Source organism: Hyaena hyaena, unplaced genomic scaffold, assembly GCF_003009895.1.
Source record: "Hyaena hyaena isolate Hyena2069 unplaced genomic scaffold, ASM300989v1 scaffold_273, whole genome shotgun sequence".
Taxonomy (NCBI): Eukaryota; Metazoa; Chordata; class Mammalia; order Carnivora; family Hyaenidae; genus Hyaena; species Hyaena hyaena.
The window spans coordinates 1,524,136-1,543,988 of record NW_024080904.1 but is presented as its reverse complement, the minus strand read 5'-3'; the positions used below and the strand labels follow the sequence as shown (position 1 = coordinate 1,543,988).

At 46.8% G+C, this 19,853-nt stretch overlaps 1 protein-coding gene across 1 annotated transcript in view; it reads left to right on the top strand.

The window, feature by feature from the left end:
- Positions 1-19,853, top strand: part of PAPPA (pappalysin 1) — a 243,651-nt gene that overhangs the window by 18,645 nt on the left and 205,153 nt on the right. Inside the window, exon 2 of the mRNA XM_039245860.1 lies at positions 14,594-15,656. Within this exon, the coding sequence (XP_039101791.1) occupies positions 14,594-15,656 (1,063 nt within the window). The remainder of the gene's footprint in view (positions 1-14,593; positions 15,657-19,853) is intronic.

Below are 19,853 nucleotides of genomic sequence, written 5' to 3'. Positions count from 1 at the left end.
CACACAGCAAGTGAATGGTAGAATCAGTCCTTGGAGTCCGTGTTCTAGCCACTTCTCCACAAATGTCCCCAAACCAGGTCTGAATTTCTTAGCCCCACATTCAGCTTCCTCCCTGAACACTGTTGCTTACCATAACTTTTCCTAGTTCCTTATATCTCTGATTCTCAAACTCAGCAAGGTTGATGTTCTGGAATGGATAATTCTTTGTCGCAGGATGTTTAGCCTTGACCCGCTAGATGTAGTAGCAGTCCCACCCCCCATTTTGATGATCAGAAATGTCTGCATAAGCATTACCAAATGCCCTCTGGGAGGCAGGATATCTGCTGCTTGAGAATCATTGATTTACACGGATTTTTTTTTCTTTTACTAAAGAGTATGTGTTCCTAGAACACATTTCCCTACCTCCACACTTTTCCACATTTGGTTTTCCCCTTGACCTTTCAGTGTCCTAGGCCTCCTCCCCATCAGTCTTCTCTGTTGCAGACTCTCTCAGTTCCTCAGCATCTTTTACAGCCAGGGAGGAAATACTAGCCTGTCTGGGTTACTGATCTGCTGTATTTTTATGCTTTTGTTTGTTTGTTTAAAAAATGGTCACCATCTCCAAACTTTCCATTTAAAATCCCCTAAAGATTGCATGGCAGTATCAAGTTAAGAGCTCAATACATTTCATGCATTTAGTGTTTATTGGGTCAACTATGTATCAGGTCTGAGGCTAAGCACTCAAGGAAGTTACAAGACCTACACCTCAAGAACTCATGTACGAGGCTATCTGAGCAGAAGAGAAGCTTCAAGATAATTCTGTACCCTCTTCCAGTTGAGTAGTTGGGGAAACCAACCCCCCACCCCCAGAAGGTAAATAATAATTGGTCAGCATCATCCAGAGGCCAAGCTGAAGGCTAAACTAAATCATCTTTCTTCTAGGAGAACAAAACTGAAGTTCTGAGGTCCCAGGGATCTCTTAACTCCCATTTGTCCTTCTAGAGTCTTAATGAGGCCCTGTGGGTTGCATCATAATTCATGATTTTATGGTGTATATTAAAGCAGTAGAAAATTAATATCTGAAAAGTCTGTCAGCCCTCTCTCTTCAGAAGGTTGCTTCTACTCCATGCTTTCCTTTATACGTCTTCAGTCTGAATGACTCCAGATTGCCCATGAGCACTGGACAGGGAGTTCTCAGACATAAGACCCGGCCCTTTCAGCCATGTGACCCTATTGATAAGACACCATGAAACCCTGAGCTAATGACCTCCTGAATCCACACCCACGGACTCTCTTCTTCAAAACCACCAAAGATTCCCTGTTATCTGTGGAACAAATATCCCATCTCTTGGCATGCCACTCACAGCCCTTGGCACCATGCCTCAGGCAGCTCTTGCAATTTCATCTCCCTCTGCTATGCTGTGTGCCCTCAGTTCCATCAAAAGCAGAGGTCTTGGGGTGCCTGGATGGCCTAGTCAGTTGAGTGTCACACTCTTGATTTTGGCTCAGGTCATGATCCCACATTCATGAGTTTGAGTCCTGCATGGGGTGGAGCCTGCTTAGGATTCTCTCTTTCTCCCTCTCTCTCTGCCCCTCACCTGCTCTTGCTTGCTCTCAAAATAAATGAACATAAAAAAAAAAAATCCAAGGTCTTTCCCCGTGTCCAGAGCTCCCTTCCAGTGACAGCACAGCTCCCAGCCTTGCCTCATGTATCCCCTTCTGCTGAGAGGTCTTTGCCCAGCTTCCCCTGCCTAGTCCCCATTCCTCATACAGGGCTGTCTCTGTGTCACTCATCCAGGAAAACTTCCCTGAGCCTTTTCTTCTCATCCGAACCAAGCATTCCTTCTGCTAAATTATCTTTGGTTGCACTTCTACTAAAACTCACTCTATCATACTTTATTTGTGGATAATTAAGGACTGCCCCTTGTCCTCACTCAGTCTGTTTTCTGCCAGTTGGGAAGCATAAATTAGAAGTTAGGAGCAGGGATGCTTGAGTGTGATTACCTAGGTTTGAATCCCACCTGTGTTACTTGCCAGTGAGTTACTCAGGCTTTGGCAAGTTATCTGAGCTTCTCTGAGTCTCAGTTTCCTCATCTGTAAAATGGAGATAATACTACCTCCCTGTTTGGATTGTTGGGTCGCCTGCCTGTACTCATCCATTCAGTTTCCCATGGCGCCTGGCACACAGTAAGGGCTCAGGGAATGTCGGCCATCACCACCTGGATGGCACCAGGCGTGCGCAACAGAGTGGGAATCTGCCTGTCTGGCCACGTCCCTTCCTTATCTTGCCATCACTCTCCCTTCAAGGCTCACCCCTGGCTGTGTGGGCCAGGATGAGGCGATGGCAGGCTTGCTGGAAAGAGAAGCTTTTGTTTCCAGAACTCAGCCCACACTGTCTGGGGTGCGTTTTTACATAACTTGTCATGGGTCTGCATCAGTTACAAAGTTTACATCACTTGGCTCACCCACGTGGGAACCTTCTCCATCCCTCTCAGCTCCTTGGGTTAGCAAGAGATGCTCAGTGACCCTCCTGGTGCTATTTTGTAGTGAGAATCTCAGGTCCAGACATAGAGCCAAGGCCAACTAATCTACTAGACACAACCAGTCCGGTACCTGAAGTGCAAGGTACTTTTAGGGGCCAGTAAAAATGGCTTAATAGCTTTTAAAATCAGAAGAAAATCATCTATATAATAACATGTATTATGTAATGATGGATCTAGCCTCTTGATTGTATATATCGTTATGCCAATGTAGTCATAATATATAATTATATGTAAATATATGTATATAAATATATATATGTATATATATTTATGGAGGAAGGGAAAAGTGCCCAGGGCTCAGGAGAGTTATGATGTGACTCTGGATGAAAAGGAATTTGCCCAAGATCAATAGTATGTTAGTGGCAAAGCAGGACAAAAGTTCATGGCTTATCACCCCCAAGTTAGAAATCTTATCCCTGCAGTTTTCTCAGACTCCCTAGAAGTTATTAAACCATAGTCTTCTCTTTTCAAAATGAGGAAAGTAGACCAGAGAGGGGGTGCAACTTGCCACAGGTCACACAGCTTAGTTATGCCAGCACACAGCTAAGTTATGCTTTCTTTCCCAATTCCTTGTCATTCCTTTTTGTATTTTACACAACCACCAAACCTAGTGACCATGGATGAAACCCTCCATTATACAGATGGAGAAATTGAGGGCCAAGAAGCAGAAGACGCTTATGCAGGTTACAAAGATGCTACTCCTGCCTCCATGTCAGGGCGCTTGTTCTAGTACTCTAAAGATGGCTTGAGGGATGCCTGGGTGGCTCAGTCAGTTAAGGGTCTGACCTCGGCTCAGGTCATGATCTCATGGTTTGTGAGTTTAAGCCCCGCGTTGGGCTGTGTGCTGACAGCTCAGAGCCTGAAGCCTGATTAGAATTCTGTCTCTCTCTCTCTCTCTCTCTCTCTGCCCGCCCTCCCTTTCAAAAATAAATAAAAACAATAAAAAAATTTTTTTAAAGATGGCTTGAAATTTCAAAATCTGCTCTAATTGGTTTTCCTCACAAGCCTTGGGCATATTTCTTTCATTTGTTCATTCATTCATTCATTCATTCATTCAACAAATGTTTACTGAATGCTTATATTCTAGGTAGTATACAGAAGGCTCTAGATGCAGAGTAGTGAGCAAACATGTACTCTTTATCTTTACCCTCTCCGAGGCGAACTTTCCCTACTTGTATGAACAGAATCATACGTTTCTATTTTTCTTCCTTTAGAGAGTTCTGGGAAAAACAAATGAAATAATTAAGACTCTTTGTACACTTTAAAACTTCAGGAAAATTTAAGAACACTTCCTATATTGTTATAACCAACAGAGTGTATAATCAATATAAGGAAGCATTAAAAAACATATAAAGAAAAAAATATTCGATTAATTTTAAAATAATTTTTGCTTATATTTACTTATAGAAAGGATGAGACATTGGTTAAGCACTTGACTTTGGGGCCAGGGAGCTGGGTTCTAATCTTGTTTATGTTATTACAAGTCAAGAGACCCTTGCTGAGTCAAGGAAACTCAGCCTCAGTTTCCTCACCCATAAAATGGGACCAAGAGAACTGAGAGAGTAGTTGTAAGAATTAAACGAGATGATGCACATAAAATTCCTGTCCTTGTGCATGGCACATCATAAATGATGGCTTTCTTTATTTCTCAGTAGGTTTGTGTGGCTCTGAGTGGCATTAGAACAAATCAGAGTTGTGATCCAAGGGATAACGTAAGGAGGCAGGTATGATACTAATAGGTATCCCTACTGCATATTATTAATCCCTACTATATCACCATGGCATCAACAGAGGTACTAGCATTAGGGAATAGGAGGTCTCTTGTGAGAGGATATAGCCTGTGTCTGGTCATGCTCTATACCCCACACGTCCAGGTAGGACCTGATACAGTAGATGTCTTGTGAAGATGTGTCGGATGAGTCAGCACTTGGGTGAGTGGATAAATTAGGCAGGACTTGGGGATGTTAACTTGGGGAATAGAAGAACCAGGGATAACACAATCAAGAGACTTGGACATCTTCACAGCTGTCCTGGGGTAGAGGGCACAGAATAACTCTGTATGTCCTCAGAGATCAGATCCTGGCCATCTGATCCACTGGATGGAAAGGAAAGGGAGGTGATTTGGATACACTGAAGGAGAACACTGAGAAATGCCCAAAGGTGCAGAGGCCTTCTTCACACGGCGCAGAGTATGTGAAATGTGTACAGTCACTTGTCAGGATGTTGGACAGGTGATTCACAGGCAGTTAGGTGTTATATGGATGATATAATTAACCTTGAGGGAGCCTCCAGCCCTGACTGTGCACAGTTCTGTGAATGTTGAAGGCTAAGAGTTTGGGACTTCTGTTAATAATATGGAAGGCAGGATGGAACGGTCCTTGAGAGTTTTCTGGAAAGTGGTATCATTGCCTCTGAGGTTTGGTGAGTGAGCAGGAAAAGCTTGTAGATCTCCCAGTCATCAAAATGACCCAAAGTAGGTTCTCTTCTCTAGGGCAGCTCCAACATCAGCACCACTTAGTCTGGTCTGTTCAGGGGCAACCTTTAACGGCAAGCAAACCCAAAATGCATGAATCCCCTTCTGTCCGTTCTCCTTTTCCTCTACCTTTTCCTCCTCCTCCTTTATCTTCTTTGTTGTTTCCTTCCTTTCCTCCTCCACTTTCTTTTTCTAAAAGTTTATATGCTCCAATTTCATTGACAATGTGTGAAATAGAGAACAAGGAATGTGCCTTTCTATTTCAGAGAATAATGTCAGAAGGGATAAAGTTTAACAGCACAGAAGAAGGGGGGAAAACTAGTCACAGTTATGAGGAAAAGGAACAGACGTTTATTCGTATCAATAGAAAGTGTAGCCTGTGTTATGTGCTATGCAAATGAGTGTTTGCATTCTCTCACTAAATCCTCAAAATGGCACTGTGCGTTAAGTACTGTTATTATCAGTTTACAGTTGAGAAAACTATCAGGTAGGTGAAGGGATTTTGCCCAAGGCTACACAGCTAACAAGAGGCGCAGCTGGGATTCCGACAGATAAGACTTCATGGTACATGTGCTTAAGGCTTGTTACGATGCCAGTGCCCATGTGCCAAGTTCTGGTATGTTCATTATCTCATTACTTCCCCCCTGCGACTGCCACAGGTGGATAGTATCACCCCATTTTACAGATGAGAGGACTGATACAAGAAGAGGTACCCTGACTTTCCCAAGTCACATAGTTATCGAATGGCAGGGCCTGCATTCAATGTATATTTATTGCTCCATAAAGTCCTGACCTTTCCGTGTCCACACAGCCTGCTTATATATGAGCATATATATATATGCTCAGACTGGAGAGTCCAGAACCCGAGGGAGACACAGATGCACCGTGAGTACTTTGCCATTCCAAGCACACCATGGAGTCTGCGTATTAATAAAATGTAGAGGTTTCAGGAACCCTCAAGTATACTCTTATGAACCTTGCCTTACAGCTGGATAGCCTTAAATAGTTTACAAGGAAATATGCATACATTTATCTCCTTTCTTTCTCAAAAGAGGTCTGTGAAGTATACAAGATAAGACTTCTTAATCCCTGGAGTACATATGGGAAAGCTGGGGCTCAGAGAACTGAACTCCTCCAAGGTCACACAGCTAGTAAGAAGGTAAGCAGAGTCATGGAGTGAGAATGCCCTCAGGTAATAATTCCAGAGGTACAGGTGGCCAGTAGACACAGAGGCCACTGTAGGCACGCTTCCTACTGTCCCACACCGTCTTGCAAAGTGAGCTCTGGCTCCTCATGCTCACCTGTGTGGCCAACATATAAGGGGAATCTTAGCTAATCCTGATCTTGTGAATTCATCCAGAGGGCTCCTTGAAATGCCTTTGCCTCTCTTATACCAGGAGACCGGGGTGTCTAGAACTCCGTATAGTTTAGGATAAGCCTCCAGCCAGGTATGATTTATTTCAAGTCTCCTCCTTCCACTGAGGGTACGATCAATGCTCTGAGTCAAGGGGAACCCCAAGGGGTGAGGATGCTGAAGAATACTCCCTCGGGTCCCCACCTTGGTGATATCCCAGCTGTCCTCTGTATGCCTGGTGTTGCTGAGTCCTCCAGGGTCATTTTGGTGGTCCTCCCCCCGACTGAACCAAGTACAGGGACCATGGGTATACTTAACCCAAATCTGTCTGTTTTAATCACTCTCCTCTGGACAGATAAAAGCTTTCCATAGGATTGCTCTCTCAAGCATTCCCCTGTGGCTTTAATACCAGCCATTAAATCATGGAAGGGAAAACAAAACAAAAAGGGACCAGCTCCAACCTTTAGCTTTTAACTTTTTTAGCCTCCTGAAAAAAAAAAAAACAGATTTTTGACCCAAATTCCCCCTTTCATACCCACATCCTCTCGCCTCTGCTTCTGTTCCTCTGGTAGATGTCCCACGGCGAGTGGACAGTTCTGAAATCACCTTCCTTCCCCTCTACCTCTTCCTCCATGACTGTACATCTCCCATAGTGGGAACCAAGGCTAGGATGTCTGACGGACCTGGGATCTCAGAGTCACAGGGAGTCTGAGACAGAAGGGGCCTCTATGGCCATCGTTGTGACCCTCCTACCTCATAGGGCAGGGTGTGAGGATGCCCAGAGAGGGGGTGCTGCTTTCTTAGTGACCCATGGCAGAGCGATGGCAGATTTGGACCACAAGAGCCTTGACTGTTGGTTGAGAGTTATTCCCACTGAAGGAAAGCATCTGGCTTTAGAGTTGGTCTATTTGTGACTCTACTACTCTCTTGCTGGGATCCTTGAGGGAAGATCACACAGCTTTTCTACACTTTAGTGTCCTTGTCTGTCAAAGGACTGTCAGGAAAGCCTACTGCATGGGGTCATTAGGAGCACTGAGTGGGATCTTTTTGCCTAGCAGAAGGCCTGCTACCTAGAGACTTTCAGCAAATGTTCCTCATTCTTATCATTATTTATTTGAAAATACTGCTCTGTCACCAGCCAAAACGACCCAGGTAGAGTGTCCTCCTCTCACGTCCACTCTACCAATGAGAGAAAAACAAATATATATTATTACTTGATGTAATTGTCATCCTTTGCTAAGTGTCCTCTATAGACAGTGATGAAAGTCTAGCATTATCAGAGCTAATTTTGTGTTGACTTAAAATGCCCAGAAAACATCTTAGGGGGAAAAAACCCATAACAACAGCACAGCATGGAGGCATAGCTGATGTCTTACTCATCTATGGGGAGGAATTGAACTTGAAATCAGGAGTCTTTAATTCCAGTTCCTCCTACCATTTAATGCTGTGTGACCTTAAGCTGGTGATTTCACCTCTCTGAGTCTCAGGTTCCTCAGCTGTAAATAGTGCCTGTTATACAAGGTGACTGTGAGCATAAGACACTTTGGCTTGGAAGCAGCTACCCACTAGCTTGGCACTCAGCATGACCTTTAGGTACATACATTCAAGGCAAAACACTGAAGTACCCCTCCTCTGTGAGGTGCATTTCCCCTGGGCAGTGACCACACCTCCAGTCTTCATTTCCTTCTGATACACCTTGCTTTGATCACCCTGGAAACTGATTAAATGGAGGCAATGTATCCTAACCAGAGGAGAATTCTGAACTGAGCATGAGGCAGTGGAAGATGAGATAGATTGTAGAGAAATTTCAGTGGGAGAGCTTCGAAAACTTGTGGAATGATGGTATTCTGGTCTGCCGAGGCTCTCATAATGAGGTGTCATGGACCGGGAGACTTAAACACCACAAAGTTATTTTCTGGAAGCTTGGTGTCAGAGCACAAAGTGTCCACGGCATTGGTTTCTTTTGAGTCCTCTCTCTTTGGCTTGTAGACGGCCCTTGTTTCCCTGGGTCTTCTCATGCTCTTCCCTTTGTGTGTGTCTGTGTCCCAGTTTTCTCCTCCTACAACAACCCCAGTCATCCTGGACCATAGCCCGCCCTCTGGACCCCATTTCAGCTTGATCACCTCCGTAGAGATCCTACCTCCAAATAAGGTCACATTCTGAGGTCCTGGGAGTTAGGATGTCAACATAGGGATTTTGAGGGGACACGACTCAGCCAGTAACTAACAGAAAGGAAGATGGGAGGCAACCGAGGAAATGACTACAACCTTGGTGGGTGGGTGGGAACATTTCTGTAAAGACCCTGGAGTCTGGAACAAACCTGGGTCAGAAACCAATAGGTAGGGAAGCCGGTGGTGGAAACCCAGGTGCTGAAGACAAGCTCCAGAAGGCATTATGGGCATCTGAACCGGGCCCGGACACAGCTTGGGTCCCCATGAAGTGCTGTGAACCAAGGAGAATGGATGACATGCTGGTAATAAAGAGCCATTGATCCTTAGTTAGTTTTTTAGACTCCGGCAGAAGAATGACATGGAAGGCAGCCTCTGGGCTTGCAGTTCAGGTCAGTTCACTTGTGTTGGCACTGTGTGACTTACAGAGATCTGTTCAGGGGGGTCCGTGCCTTTAAACAGCCCACTTGGCTCTCAGTGCAGTGACGTGATTAAGCACCTGGGCCTGGGAATCCTATATGCATGGATTTCAGGCTTTGGGTAAACCCCTTCCCTCCCTGAGCCTCAGCCTCCTCTGCCAAGTGGGCAATACTGAGAGTTTCCGTGTGAATGTTAAGTGGGAGAATTAGACTAGAACATGAAGGACTTTAGCAACTTCTAAATAAAGAAAGGGTACTATGCTCTTGTAAAGACAACAGCCATAGGGAAAGGTCCCTCCTGTTCCTTTATTTTTAATCTGCTATGACAAACTCTGGGGCACCTACAAGGTACCAGGGTCTGTACAGAATGTTGGGCACTTTGAAATGAACCACACAGACCCACAGATGGGAAACACAGACACTGGATGAGTAATTACAGAAGTGGTGAGTTTTCAGACAGGAAGGAATGAGATGGATGTATGGGAGGAAGATTTGTCTGTTCCTGGAGTGGAACGGAGTGATTGGACAGAGCTGCCCTGGGACAGCGCCATTAAAGTGATCCTGAGGGGGTGACCCCCAGGCATAGAGGACTCCTGGTACAGCCCTGGCCAAGATTTTGGGGAGACTTCTGCCTTTGAACTAGCCTCTTAATGTATGCTCTTTGTCTCCAGGATGAGGCTTAACCAGTAGGTGAGAAGAAAAAGAGGCAGGAAGCTTCTGGGGGGATCGGGAAGCCCTTTTCAAAGCAAGCCTAGCTTCAGGAAGATAAGGGCACATTAGAGAGGCCAGCTGACCAGGGTTTGAGGGACTGATGATCACTATGAGGCTCAGGTCAAGCCCCTTCCAGGTCTGGGGCTGGACTTCTCTATCTGTAAAAGTGCCCTAGACACCTCATGGGCTCTGCACACTTTCAGCATCTGCTTCTATGCGCTTATAGCCTTGAGGCAGGCTTATGCTAATTAGATGTAGATTGTGTGCAGGATTGCCCCATGGCCTTCATCTTGTCACATGGGGATGTGTCCCCTGGGATCAACTTCCAGCAGCACACAGATGGTGCCGACTTCAGAAACGCCTCTCTCCGTTTCCTTCACTATGTCTCTATCTTCCTGGACAACCGTGGGGAGGGACAAGGTGAAGGTGGGGAGGGTGCTTGCGTGTCCTTCTGGGAACACTGTTCTGTGTCCCTCTGTGGAGATACATGGAGGACAAGGGACCTAAGCATGCAAGCATTAGGTTTGACACGAAGCATCCGATTCAGATCAACACCTATTTTTGAGCTCCTTCTGCTTACAAGGAACCATTCTAGCAGTGAACAAAAGAGCTCTCAAATTGTAGGTGGGGATCATTTAATCCCAACTTCTCCTTTTTCAGAGAAGGGAAATGAGGTCCGGCAGCATAAGGTGGTGGTGGTGGGGAGGATGGTAAGACTTGTCATCTGTCAAACTGAGCCCAGATCTCTGGTCCCACATCCCTGGTTCTGGGCTAATGAGACAGCAGTGTCTCCCTTCCAGCCCCCTGAAATGGGACCACTGTTGATTAAGTTATTTTCATAACAGAAATAAGGCCCCATCACCATTTTACCCAACCCCCTACCTTGTTGGAGTTCAGTAATTTCCTTTCGCCACTTATACTCCAGGTAAATATTTCCTTCTCAACTTCTGAAGCCACGGCTTCAAGGTTCTCAGTTCCCTTAATGTGTTTCCTCCTGGTCCCACTGAAAAGCCACTCTTTGCCCTTCCTCTCTGCCTTCTAGGGCCAAGCCTCCTCTCAGTCCCCAGCTCCGTGTTGCGGAGTCTGGCCATTCTCACTGCTTCCCTCTCTCCCCTGCACAGAGGTGGCTTGAGCCAGAGTCCCAGGCCCCAGGAAGGTTCTGAATGGAGGGCGCCCTACAGATGTGTAAACATTTTACCTTGCTACCCCCGCCAGCTGCCTTCCAAAGGCAACAGGACAACCAGGGACTGAGAGCCCCTGGTGAAATTAAAAACAAAACAAAACAGGGGCGCCTGAGTGGCTTAGTCGGTTAAGCGTCCGACTTTCGCTTGGGTCATGATCTCGCGGTTCGTGGGTTCGAGCCCTGCGTCGGGCTCTGTGCTGACTGCCAGCTCAGAGCCTGGAGTCTATTTCAGAGTCTGTGACTCCCTCTCTCTCTGACCCTCCCCTGCTCACGCTGTCTCTCTCTGTCTCTCCTAGAAATAAATAAAACATTAAAACAAAACAAAACAAAAAACCTGCAGGGAGAGAGAGAGAGAGGGAAAAGGGATCCTGTTTCAGAAGTTGATTTTCTCAATTTTCTGTTGAAGGGGGCTGCTGTTAGCCAGGGGAGCAAGGGAAGGGGAGCTCGATGGTGGGCTGGGGGACACAGGAGTGGTGGCTCCAGGAATTCTGCTTTCACTGATCCCTATAGCAAAAGTGTCAACCCATAGATCCAGGGGTTACAGCTTCAGCTTTGGAGGGGCCTGTGGGGAGGTAGCTTTTCACGTGCAGCATCCTGACAGCAGCTAAGGAGATGGGATTTATGATTTTTAAGTAGTGTTTGCCAGTGGGTTTGAGGAGAACCTGGACTTTTTCAAGGCTTTATCCGATCAACTCTTGATACATCAGTCAAGATGCCTTTGGGGTGCCTTCTCTCTTTGGCCTTTCTGTCTTTTATTTCTAGTCATTTCCTACTTATCATCATTGACATGACTCCTAAACCCTCCAGCATCTTAAAAATGAACTTACACTCGGATAGTTGCTGTGTGCCAAGGATGGGGTACTCGTTGTGTCTTTTAAGTATGACAGCGTGCTTAAAGAGGGATATCAGTGAGAGGATTAAGATCTGCAGAAGCAAAGTGATTTTCCCCAGATGTACAGCTAGGAATTGCTTTCATCAGAATTACCCTAAATCCAAAGATCCTGCTTTTTCTGTGGTACTAAGAACACTCTCTTCTGATTCACCCTCTCCTTTAGCCATGGAGACATAAATTAGTGCCTTCGATTCTGTTTTTCCTTTTTCCTTCTCCCAGTCTATCAGAAATCCTTCTTATGCTCCTCCACGAGACCCTTGCTGAGTACTGCTCTAGGCAGGGCATGGTACAGGGTGGTAGGCACAGTGCAGATGTTCCAGCCAGAGTCCTCACTCTCAAGAAGCATCCAGTCTAGGGGGACTCCAGAACCAGAGAATAAGTGTCTAGTTGCATAAAAGCAAAATGAGTTCAGAGGAAAGAATGAGCATTCCTTACAGGGCTATCATGGAGAGCTTCTAGGAGGAGGTAGTTTCTGTTTTAGCCTTTCGGAAACCTGGAAACACAGAAGAGCAGACTTGGACCAGGCATATGAGGGGGACCTCGTTCAGTCCCCTCCTTTACCAGATAGAGAACCAAGACTCAGAGGAGGTATTCAGTGCTTCACCAAGGTTGCCCAGCCAATGCAAGCAGGCTGACTTTGTGAGGAGACCCCCAGTCATTGCCTGAAGGCCTGCTGGGCAGGCAGTAGGTGGAGGGGTATAGGCAGACTTAGATGTCAAGCCAAAACTGCCTTCCACATCAGCTGCTAACAGATTGACATGAGTTCTGAGGCCTCAGTGCCCACAAAGGAATAAAGACTGTGTGGGCTTCCTCTGTTGATTTTGCTGGAAGCTCTCCATGATCCTTTGATGAATGCTAATGGCAGATGTACCCTCAAAGTTATGGTGACCGCAGCAACTTACTAGCTCAAAGTAGGGACTGTCCTTCTAAATGAGCATCTTTTATTCACTCTCATCTCCCGCTCTTTCTCCTCCCACCTGGCCTTGTACATCATCCCACACTTAAAATACATTCTTAATTAGAAAGTCCTTTCCCCATCCAACAGCCTGGCTGTGCCAAGGACACTGGGTATATTCCAGAAAGGCTGGGGAATAGGGGTTGGTGAGTATAAAGATACTTTGATCCAGAGAGGATCTGCTAAGTGACTTCCTGGAGTTCCCAGAGTGAGGCTAGAAACATCAGCCTTGGGACTTTCCCAGACACTCAGCTTGTGGTACCCCTAGGTGGTTGGTGTGTTCTGGATCCCTGGTGACACTGATGGGGGAGAGAGAAATACCTGTGGAGTTAGTGCATAGGGTAGTGAATCCCAGGGTCTGCGATCTACTTACCAGTCAGTTGACTTTAAACCCATCCATTTCCATATCTGCTTCTGTTAACATCACTACCTTAAAAGTGTTACATGGGGGCGCCTGGGTGGCTCAGTCGGTTAAGCGTCTGCCTTCAGCTCAGGTCATGATCTCACGGTTCGTGGGTTCAAGCCCCGCATCGGGCTCTGTGCTGACAGCTAGCTCAGAGCCTGGAACCTGTTTCAGATTCTGTGTCTCCCTCTCTCTCTGACCCTCTCCTACTCATGCTGTCTCTATCTCTCTCTCACAAATAAATTAAAAAAAAAACATTAAAAAATAAATTAAAAGAAAGTGTTACATGGATGAAATGAATTAATGCGCATGTAGACCTTAGTACAATGCTTGACCTGCTATAGAGGCTTGATAGATTTTACTTAATGAAGGAGTCTCCATCATATTTTTTATGTTAAGAGAGTGCTTTTCGTTTCTTTCTTTTATAAATATTAGCATTAGTGTCAGAGAAAAGCAAGCTGAATTGGGTTTCAGGAAATTTGACAGTGACTCTGTATAACATAACAAATGCTTTTCATTTTCTGGGTCTGAAGTCCCTCATCTGTTGAGTGAAGAAGCTGGAAGTCGTGATCTTCAAAAACCTTTCTAGCTCAGGGGCACGTGGGTGGCTCAATCGCTTAGGTGTCCATCTCTGGGTTTCGGCTCAGGTCATGATCTCGAGGTTCATGAGTTTGAGTCCCGCATCAGGGTCTGTGCTGATGGTGCATAGCCTGGTTGGGATTCTCTCTTTCTCCCTCTCTCTGCACCTCCCCTGTTTGTTCTCTCTACAAGTCAAAATAAGTAAATAAACTTTAAAAAAAAGTTTTTAAATCTTTCTAACTCAGATGTTAAGCATGTCTGCCTTTCTTTGGGGATGAGTTTCATGCCTAACCAGGACTGCTGCTAGAAGCTAGAAGCATTAGCTTTGCAGCCCTTGACCCTTGATTCTCTGTGCCAAGTTGCCTAATAGTTCGCCACCACTTACCATTTGATGACTGGTAATGGTTGACATGCACTCAAAGTTATGGATACCGTAGTAGAGGCCATCCTTCTAAATGAGCAACTTCTATGCATTATCGCCACCCTCTGATTCTCCTCTCGCCTCCACATCATCCCACACTTAAAATACCATCTTAATTATAAAGTCCCCTTACCCGTACAACAGTCTTGTAAAATCAGAGGTGGTCAGATTTCCATTATTATGATTGGTGTTTCCAGTAGCTCAGCTACCCATTCTACAACAGATATCTTTCTTGTAAGTTCCATACTCAGAACCAATAAAAGTGAAACCATTTGTGCTGTAGTTGTTGTGAGCAGCCCCCAAAGCCAGTTCACCTGTCCCCTCCATCACTCCAGCCCTCACTGTGCCCTAAGGGTGGTCCTAGAGTCTCCATTAGTAGCTGCTGGATCTCACAAAGCAGTTTGAAAAATGCTGGTCTAGGATGTCCTGATATAAGTTTTATCAGAGAGAAGTAACTTACACCCCACCTCTCCATCCTTTATTTATTCATCTTTCTCTCTTCGGGCCACATAGGGCTATATGACAAATGTTCATATACCTCGCGTGACCGAGGATGGGTCGTGGGAATTCACACCGTCAGTGACCAAGGCAACAGAGACCCACGCTACTTTTTCTCCCTGAAGACAGACCGGGCCCGGAAAGTGACCACCATCAATGCGTACCGCAGCTACCTCCCAGGCCAGTGGGTACACCTGGCTGCCACCTATGATGGGCGGCTGATGAAGCTCTATGTGAATGGTGCCCAGGTGGCAACCTCTGGGGAGCAGGTGGGCGGCATATTCAGCCCGTTGACCCAGAAGTGTAAAGTGCTCATGGTGGGAGGCAGCACTCTGAATCACAACTACCGGGGCTATATCGAGCGCTTCAGTCTGTGGAAGGTGGCCAGGACTCAGCGGGAAATACTGTTGGATATGGAAACCCGTGGCCCCCACACTCCACTACCTCAGCTCCTCCTCCAGGAGAACTGGGACAATGTGAAGCGCACCTGGTCCCCCATGAAGGACGGCAGCATCCCTCAAGTGGAACTCAGCGGTGCCCACAGCTTCCTGCTGGACACGAGTCTGGAGCCTCCCTTGTGTGGGCAGACGTTGTGTGACAACGCAGAGGTCATCGCCAGCTACAACCAGCTCCCGCGGTTCCGCCGGCCCAAGGTGGTGCGCTACCGCGTGGTAAACCTCCACGACGACAGCCACGAGAACCCCACGGTGAGCCGCCAGCAGATCGACTTCCAGCACCGGCAGCTGGCCGAGGCCTTCAAGCACTACAACATCTCCTGGGAGCTGGAGGTGCTGGAGGTGAGCAACTCCTCCCTGCGCCACCGCCTCGTGCTGGCCAACTGTGACATCAGCAAGATCGGGGATGAGAACTGCGACCCCGAGTGCAACCACACGCTGACCGGCCACGACGGCGGGGACTGCCGTCACCTGCGCCACCCCGCCTTCGTGAAGAAGCAGCACAACGGAGTGTGTGACATGGATTGCAATTACGAACGGTTCAACTTCGACGGCGGAGAGTGCTGTGACCCCGAGATTACCGACGTCACCAAGACTTGCTTCGACCCCGACTCTCCACACAGGTAAGGCCTGGTGGGCAGGTGATGCCCAGCTGCCAGCTGATGTGTCCCCTGTTGTGTAGGTGAGGCACCTGAAGCCCCTAGGGGTGACAGAATTTTCCAGTTCACACAGCGGCTTCGTGACCGAGGCCAGTCCCTTACTGAGTTCTCATGGGGATGATATGCAAGGATGGCCCATCACAACCGTATTCACTGAGTCCCCACCGTGGGCTAAGAAGGAAGACTCAACTCGGTCTTCTCAAAGGGTGCAGAGTCTAAACTGGGTGATGTGAGCTGAGTACTGGTAGCTGTCATAACGTATGTGGTAGAGTGGGGTGCAGCGCATTAGCCAATATGCAGTCCTCAGCCACTTGTGACTGTTCATGTTGAAATTAGATGAGATTAAATAAATCTGAAATCTGTCCTGAGTCACATTAGCCACATTTCAAGTACTCAGCAGCCTCGTGGGCTAGTGGCTACCCTGCTGGACAGAGCAATATGGAACACCCTTCCCAGCAGAACATTCACTGTCACACTGTGCTGGCAAAGCAGGGATCGCCTTGGTCAGGCAGCCTGGGTTCAGGTCTCGGCAGTACTGTTTCCTCACTCTGTGACCCCTTAGGTGCTCTACTATATCTTCCTCTGTAAAGTGAGAATAAGAACAGTACCTGCTTTGTCCAGCAGCTCTGAAGGTGGAGAGGGGGCTCTCAAAGCACAATCCCTCTCACAGTGTCTAGCAAGCCATTTGCTCTCAGTAAGCATATTTGTCATGACTTGTGTAACAAGAGGTGGTGTGTGCTGTCCTTAGGGAGTGCCAGGTGAGATCAAAGAGAAAAAAACTGACTTTCAGCTTGAATATCTCTGGGAAAGCTTAGGTACCGTTTGGACATCCGAGGTTGCGTTGGGGGAGAAAGGAGGGCCCAGGGCAAAGGGACTTCAGGAAGGGGAAGCTTCTGTCTGACACCTCACTCAGCCCTCGCTTGTACTAGCGACTCTAACCAGCAGTCCCAAAGAAAAGCCCAAAGGGGAACCCGTGGGTGATCTGTATTTAGTATGGTCCCCAGAGGAACTAGTTCTGGGCCAGAGAGACAGGCGCCCTCCACTTTTTGGATTTCCCAGGCTCACGCTGAACTTTTCCATTCTGTCCAGCACGCAGGACCCTGAACTTGCTGATAGCTCGAGCACATTTGCCGACCTCTGCAGGCTTTCTGCTGACTCTTCTCTTTATGTCTCTCTCAAAAGAGCAAGGGCCTCCCATGCACAGACAAAATACCTATGTGCAAAGGAATGATGATACTGGCAGGAGAATGTCGTGCCTGGCAGCAAGCCAGAAAGCACGTCAGCTCAGCCTGCTGGCACCAGGCAGGCCCTGGACTCTCACCTTGGTTCAGAGATGTGAGCAGCCCAGGTGGGAGGAAGCCTTACTGTGTGGCTAGTTCCTTCCAGGTCATAATGCGTTTTCCTCTCTGCTTTCATTTGGGCTTTGACAGAGTTTGGCAAAGAAGGCAAGACAGGGTTAGTATTTACATTTGACTGATAGGGAGATAGAGGATGTTAGCTGGTGAAATGACTCAACCAAGGTCGTGGGTCAGGAGAGTCATTCAGCAAAGTCACAACGCAAGTCTCCAAGATTAAGGCAGTGTACTCCCTACTGAGCAGGCAGAGTGGGCATGGAGGAGGGTGAAAGACCATGAATAGCTGGAAGTCATTCATTCATTTCTTTCTTTCTTTTCTTTTCTTTCTTTTGTTTTTTTTTCTTTTCTTTCTTCCCTCCCTCTCTCCCTCCCTCCCTCCCTCCCTCCCTCCCTCCCTCCCTCTCTCCCTCTCTCCCTCCCTCCCTTCCTTCCTTCCTTCCTTCCTTCCTTCCAAAAATGTTTATTCAGCACCTACCAAATGCCAGGAAGGTGGGTATGCTAAGCCCTATTTTGCTGAAGGAAATCCAGGATTCAGAATGACATAGGGATTTAGCAAAGGTTATGCAGCAAATAAATGGAGAGCTTATATTCCAATTCAGATCTATTGGCTCTAAAGCTCCCACTGAAGGAGGGTATTTTTAATCCTAAGGAACAGTACGAGGCAGAGTTGAAGGGCAGGGGTGAGTGACAGGGTGGCTTCACTAAAGCCTTGGGGAAAAAAAAACTGCTGAGTTGATTGGGTCAGGACCAAGGGCAGCTGGCCTTTGTGGTGGGTGAGCTGTCCTGGTATGGAGGGGCTGTGGGGCCCCAGGTCCCAGATACCTCACAATCAGCAGACAGAGCTGGCAGCCTCCAGCGGCCTCCTCTTTTCTAAGTCACGAGACTGCCTGGCCAGAATGTCTGTGAGCAGCCATGTGCCAGCTCTGTGACCACTCATGCCACAGCCTGTTTATTTGCTGGCTGGGAAGGTCATGAGCCCTGGGTGAGGGCCACCAGGCAATGTGTCATCTCCTGACAGGCTGGGGGTGACAGTATTCTGGCTGTATCAGCTCTCCTCTGGGCAGAGAGAAACCTGTGGAAGTTTGCAGAGAAATACTTGCTTTGTGGCTTTTTAAAAAAGAGAGAGAGGGAAGGAGGGAGGGAAGGAAGGAAGGCAGGCACCTGTATTATAAGCAGTGAAAATTTGACATTATCTAGGTGAGTTTTAATAAAGAGCTGAAATTAATTCTCTCTCTTTCTCCCTTTTCTCTCTCTTTTTCTTTCTTAATGAGTAAAGATAGTAAAACTTTTCAATACTTATGGTAATAAGTAATAACTGTTCAATAATCTATGGTAAGGGACCGACTTTTTTTTCCCTATACATGGAAGCTGATACCTTTGAAATGTGCAGGAAAAAAATGAATCAATATAAAATGCAATACCACAGGAACGTCATTATCAGAATTCTCAAAAAGTTTCTAAATGTGTATTCTCCATTTTCTGTTTGTAGTGTGCCATGGACTAGTAAGCAGTGCCTACTTTGAGTAGCACTGATTAAAATTCACCATTCTGACAATTTATGTAGCAAATCCCTTGAGTAAAATAAGATATCCCCTAGTGATGCAGCTGGGCAGATCCGTGTACTCCAGCAAAGAAGGACTTTTTTTTTTTTTTTTTTTTTTAACACATTTAGATTCCTTTATGTCATGGTCCTTGGGCATGTTCTCAGGGATTCATGTGCTATAGGAGAACAACTAATCTTAGCAGAGGGCTGCAGAAGACTGATTTGTGCCTAATGTCAGACCTAGAAACATCCTCACAGATCATTGTTCCAAATCCCTTATCCCTCCATAGAGGGAAACTGAGGCCAAAGTTCACACTGTCCATTAATGGTCAAACTAGGGTTAAGATTGCTCTAAATTTCTGACTCCTGGTCATCCATTATGGCACAGCTACCCAGCACGACCTTGATATCCTTGCCAGCCACAGATACCTGCCCTCTCACATTCTATCCTCACTCTCTTCTCAGATATGCCCCAAGAGCTCAGGATTATGAAGTGCTTGAAGGAGTGAGTTTAGAAGAGAATTGGATAATGGCCTTGGGGTTCCATGGGGCCCTGTAGAACTATTAGAGCTATATTGGCAGCTAGTCTTCCTTATTAAGATGCCATAATAAAAGCAGACAATTGAGGATGTTCACAGAGAAAGGGACTGGACAGTGAGTGGCCAGGGTATAACTTCAAAAGGTTCTATGCTAACCATTTGAAGATGTTTGGCCTGGATGAGAAAATTCTCATGGGGCCATGACTATAGGGCCCTGTGGCATGCACTTCATGGCCCCAAAGGCGTGTCCTGTGGGAAAGGGAGCAGAATTACTCTATATGGTACCTAAGCCCTGGCCAGGACAGGAGTGTTGGAATTACAGGAGGCAGCTTGGAGCTGAGTAACAGATAATGTCATCCCCCCTCAGAGTGGTCCCCCCAGGGGAGTGCCCTGTCACCTGAGGCACACACAGTGAGCATTATGGCAGTGCTGAATACAGTAGCCTTGATGCTCTTGAGGTTGAGTATGGCACAGCCCGACTTTTTGCTGATATCTTACTCCAAGTCGTGTTATAGAACCAGATGGTTGTAGACATTTATCGGGTATGTGTACCCCTGCCATGGTCTCTGCTGTTCACTGGGGGTACTACAGTGAGTGGGGCACATTCCTCCCCATCTAGGGGCTTCGCTTTGTTGGGGGGTCATATTCAAACATAAGAAATTCTAATCCATGAGAACAACACGCAGTGGGACGGGAGTTCTGCAAGGCAGAGATCTGCTCTGAC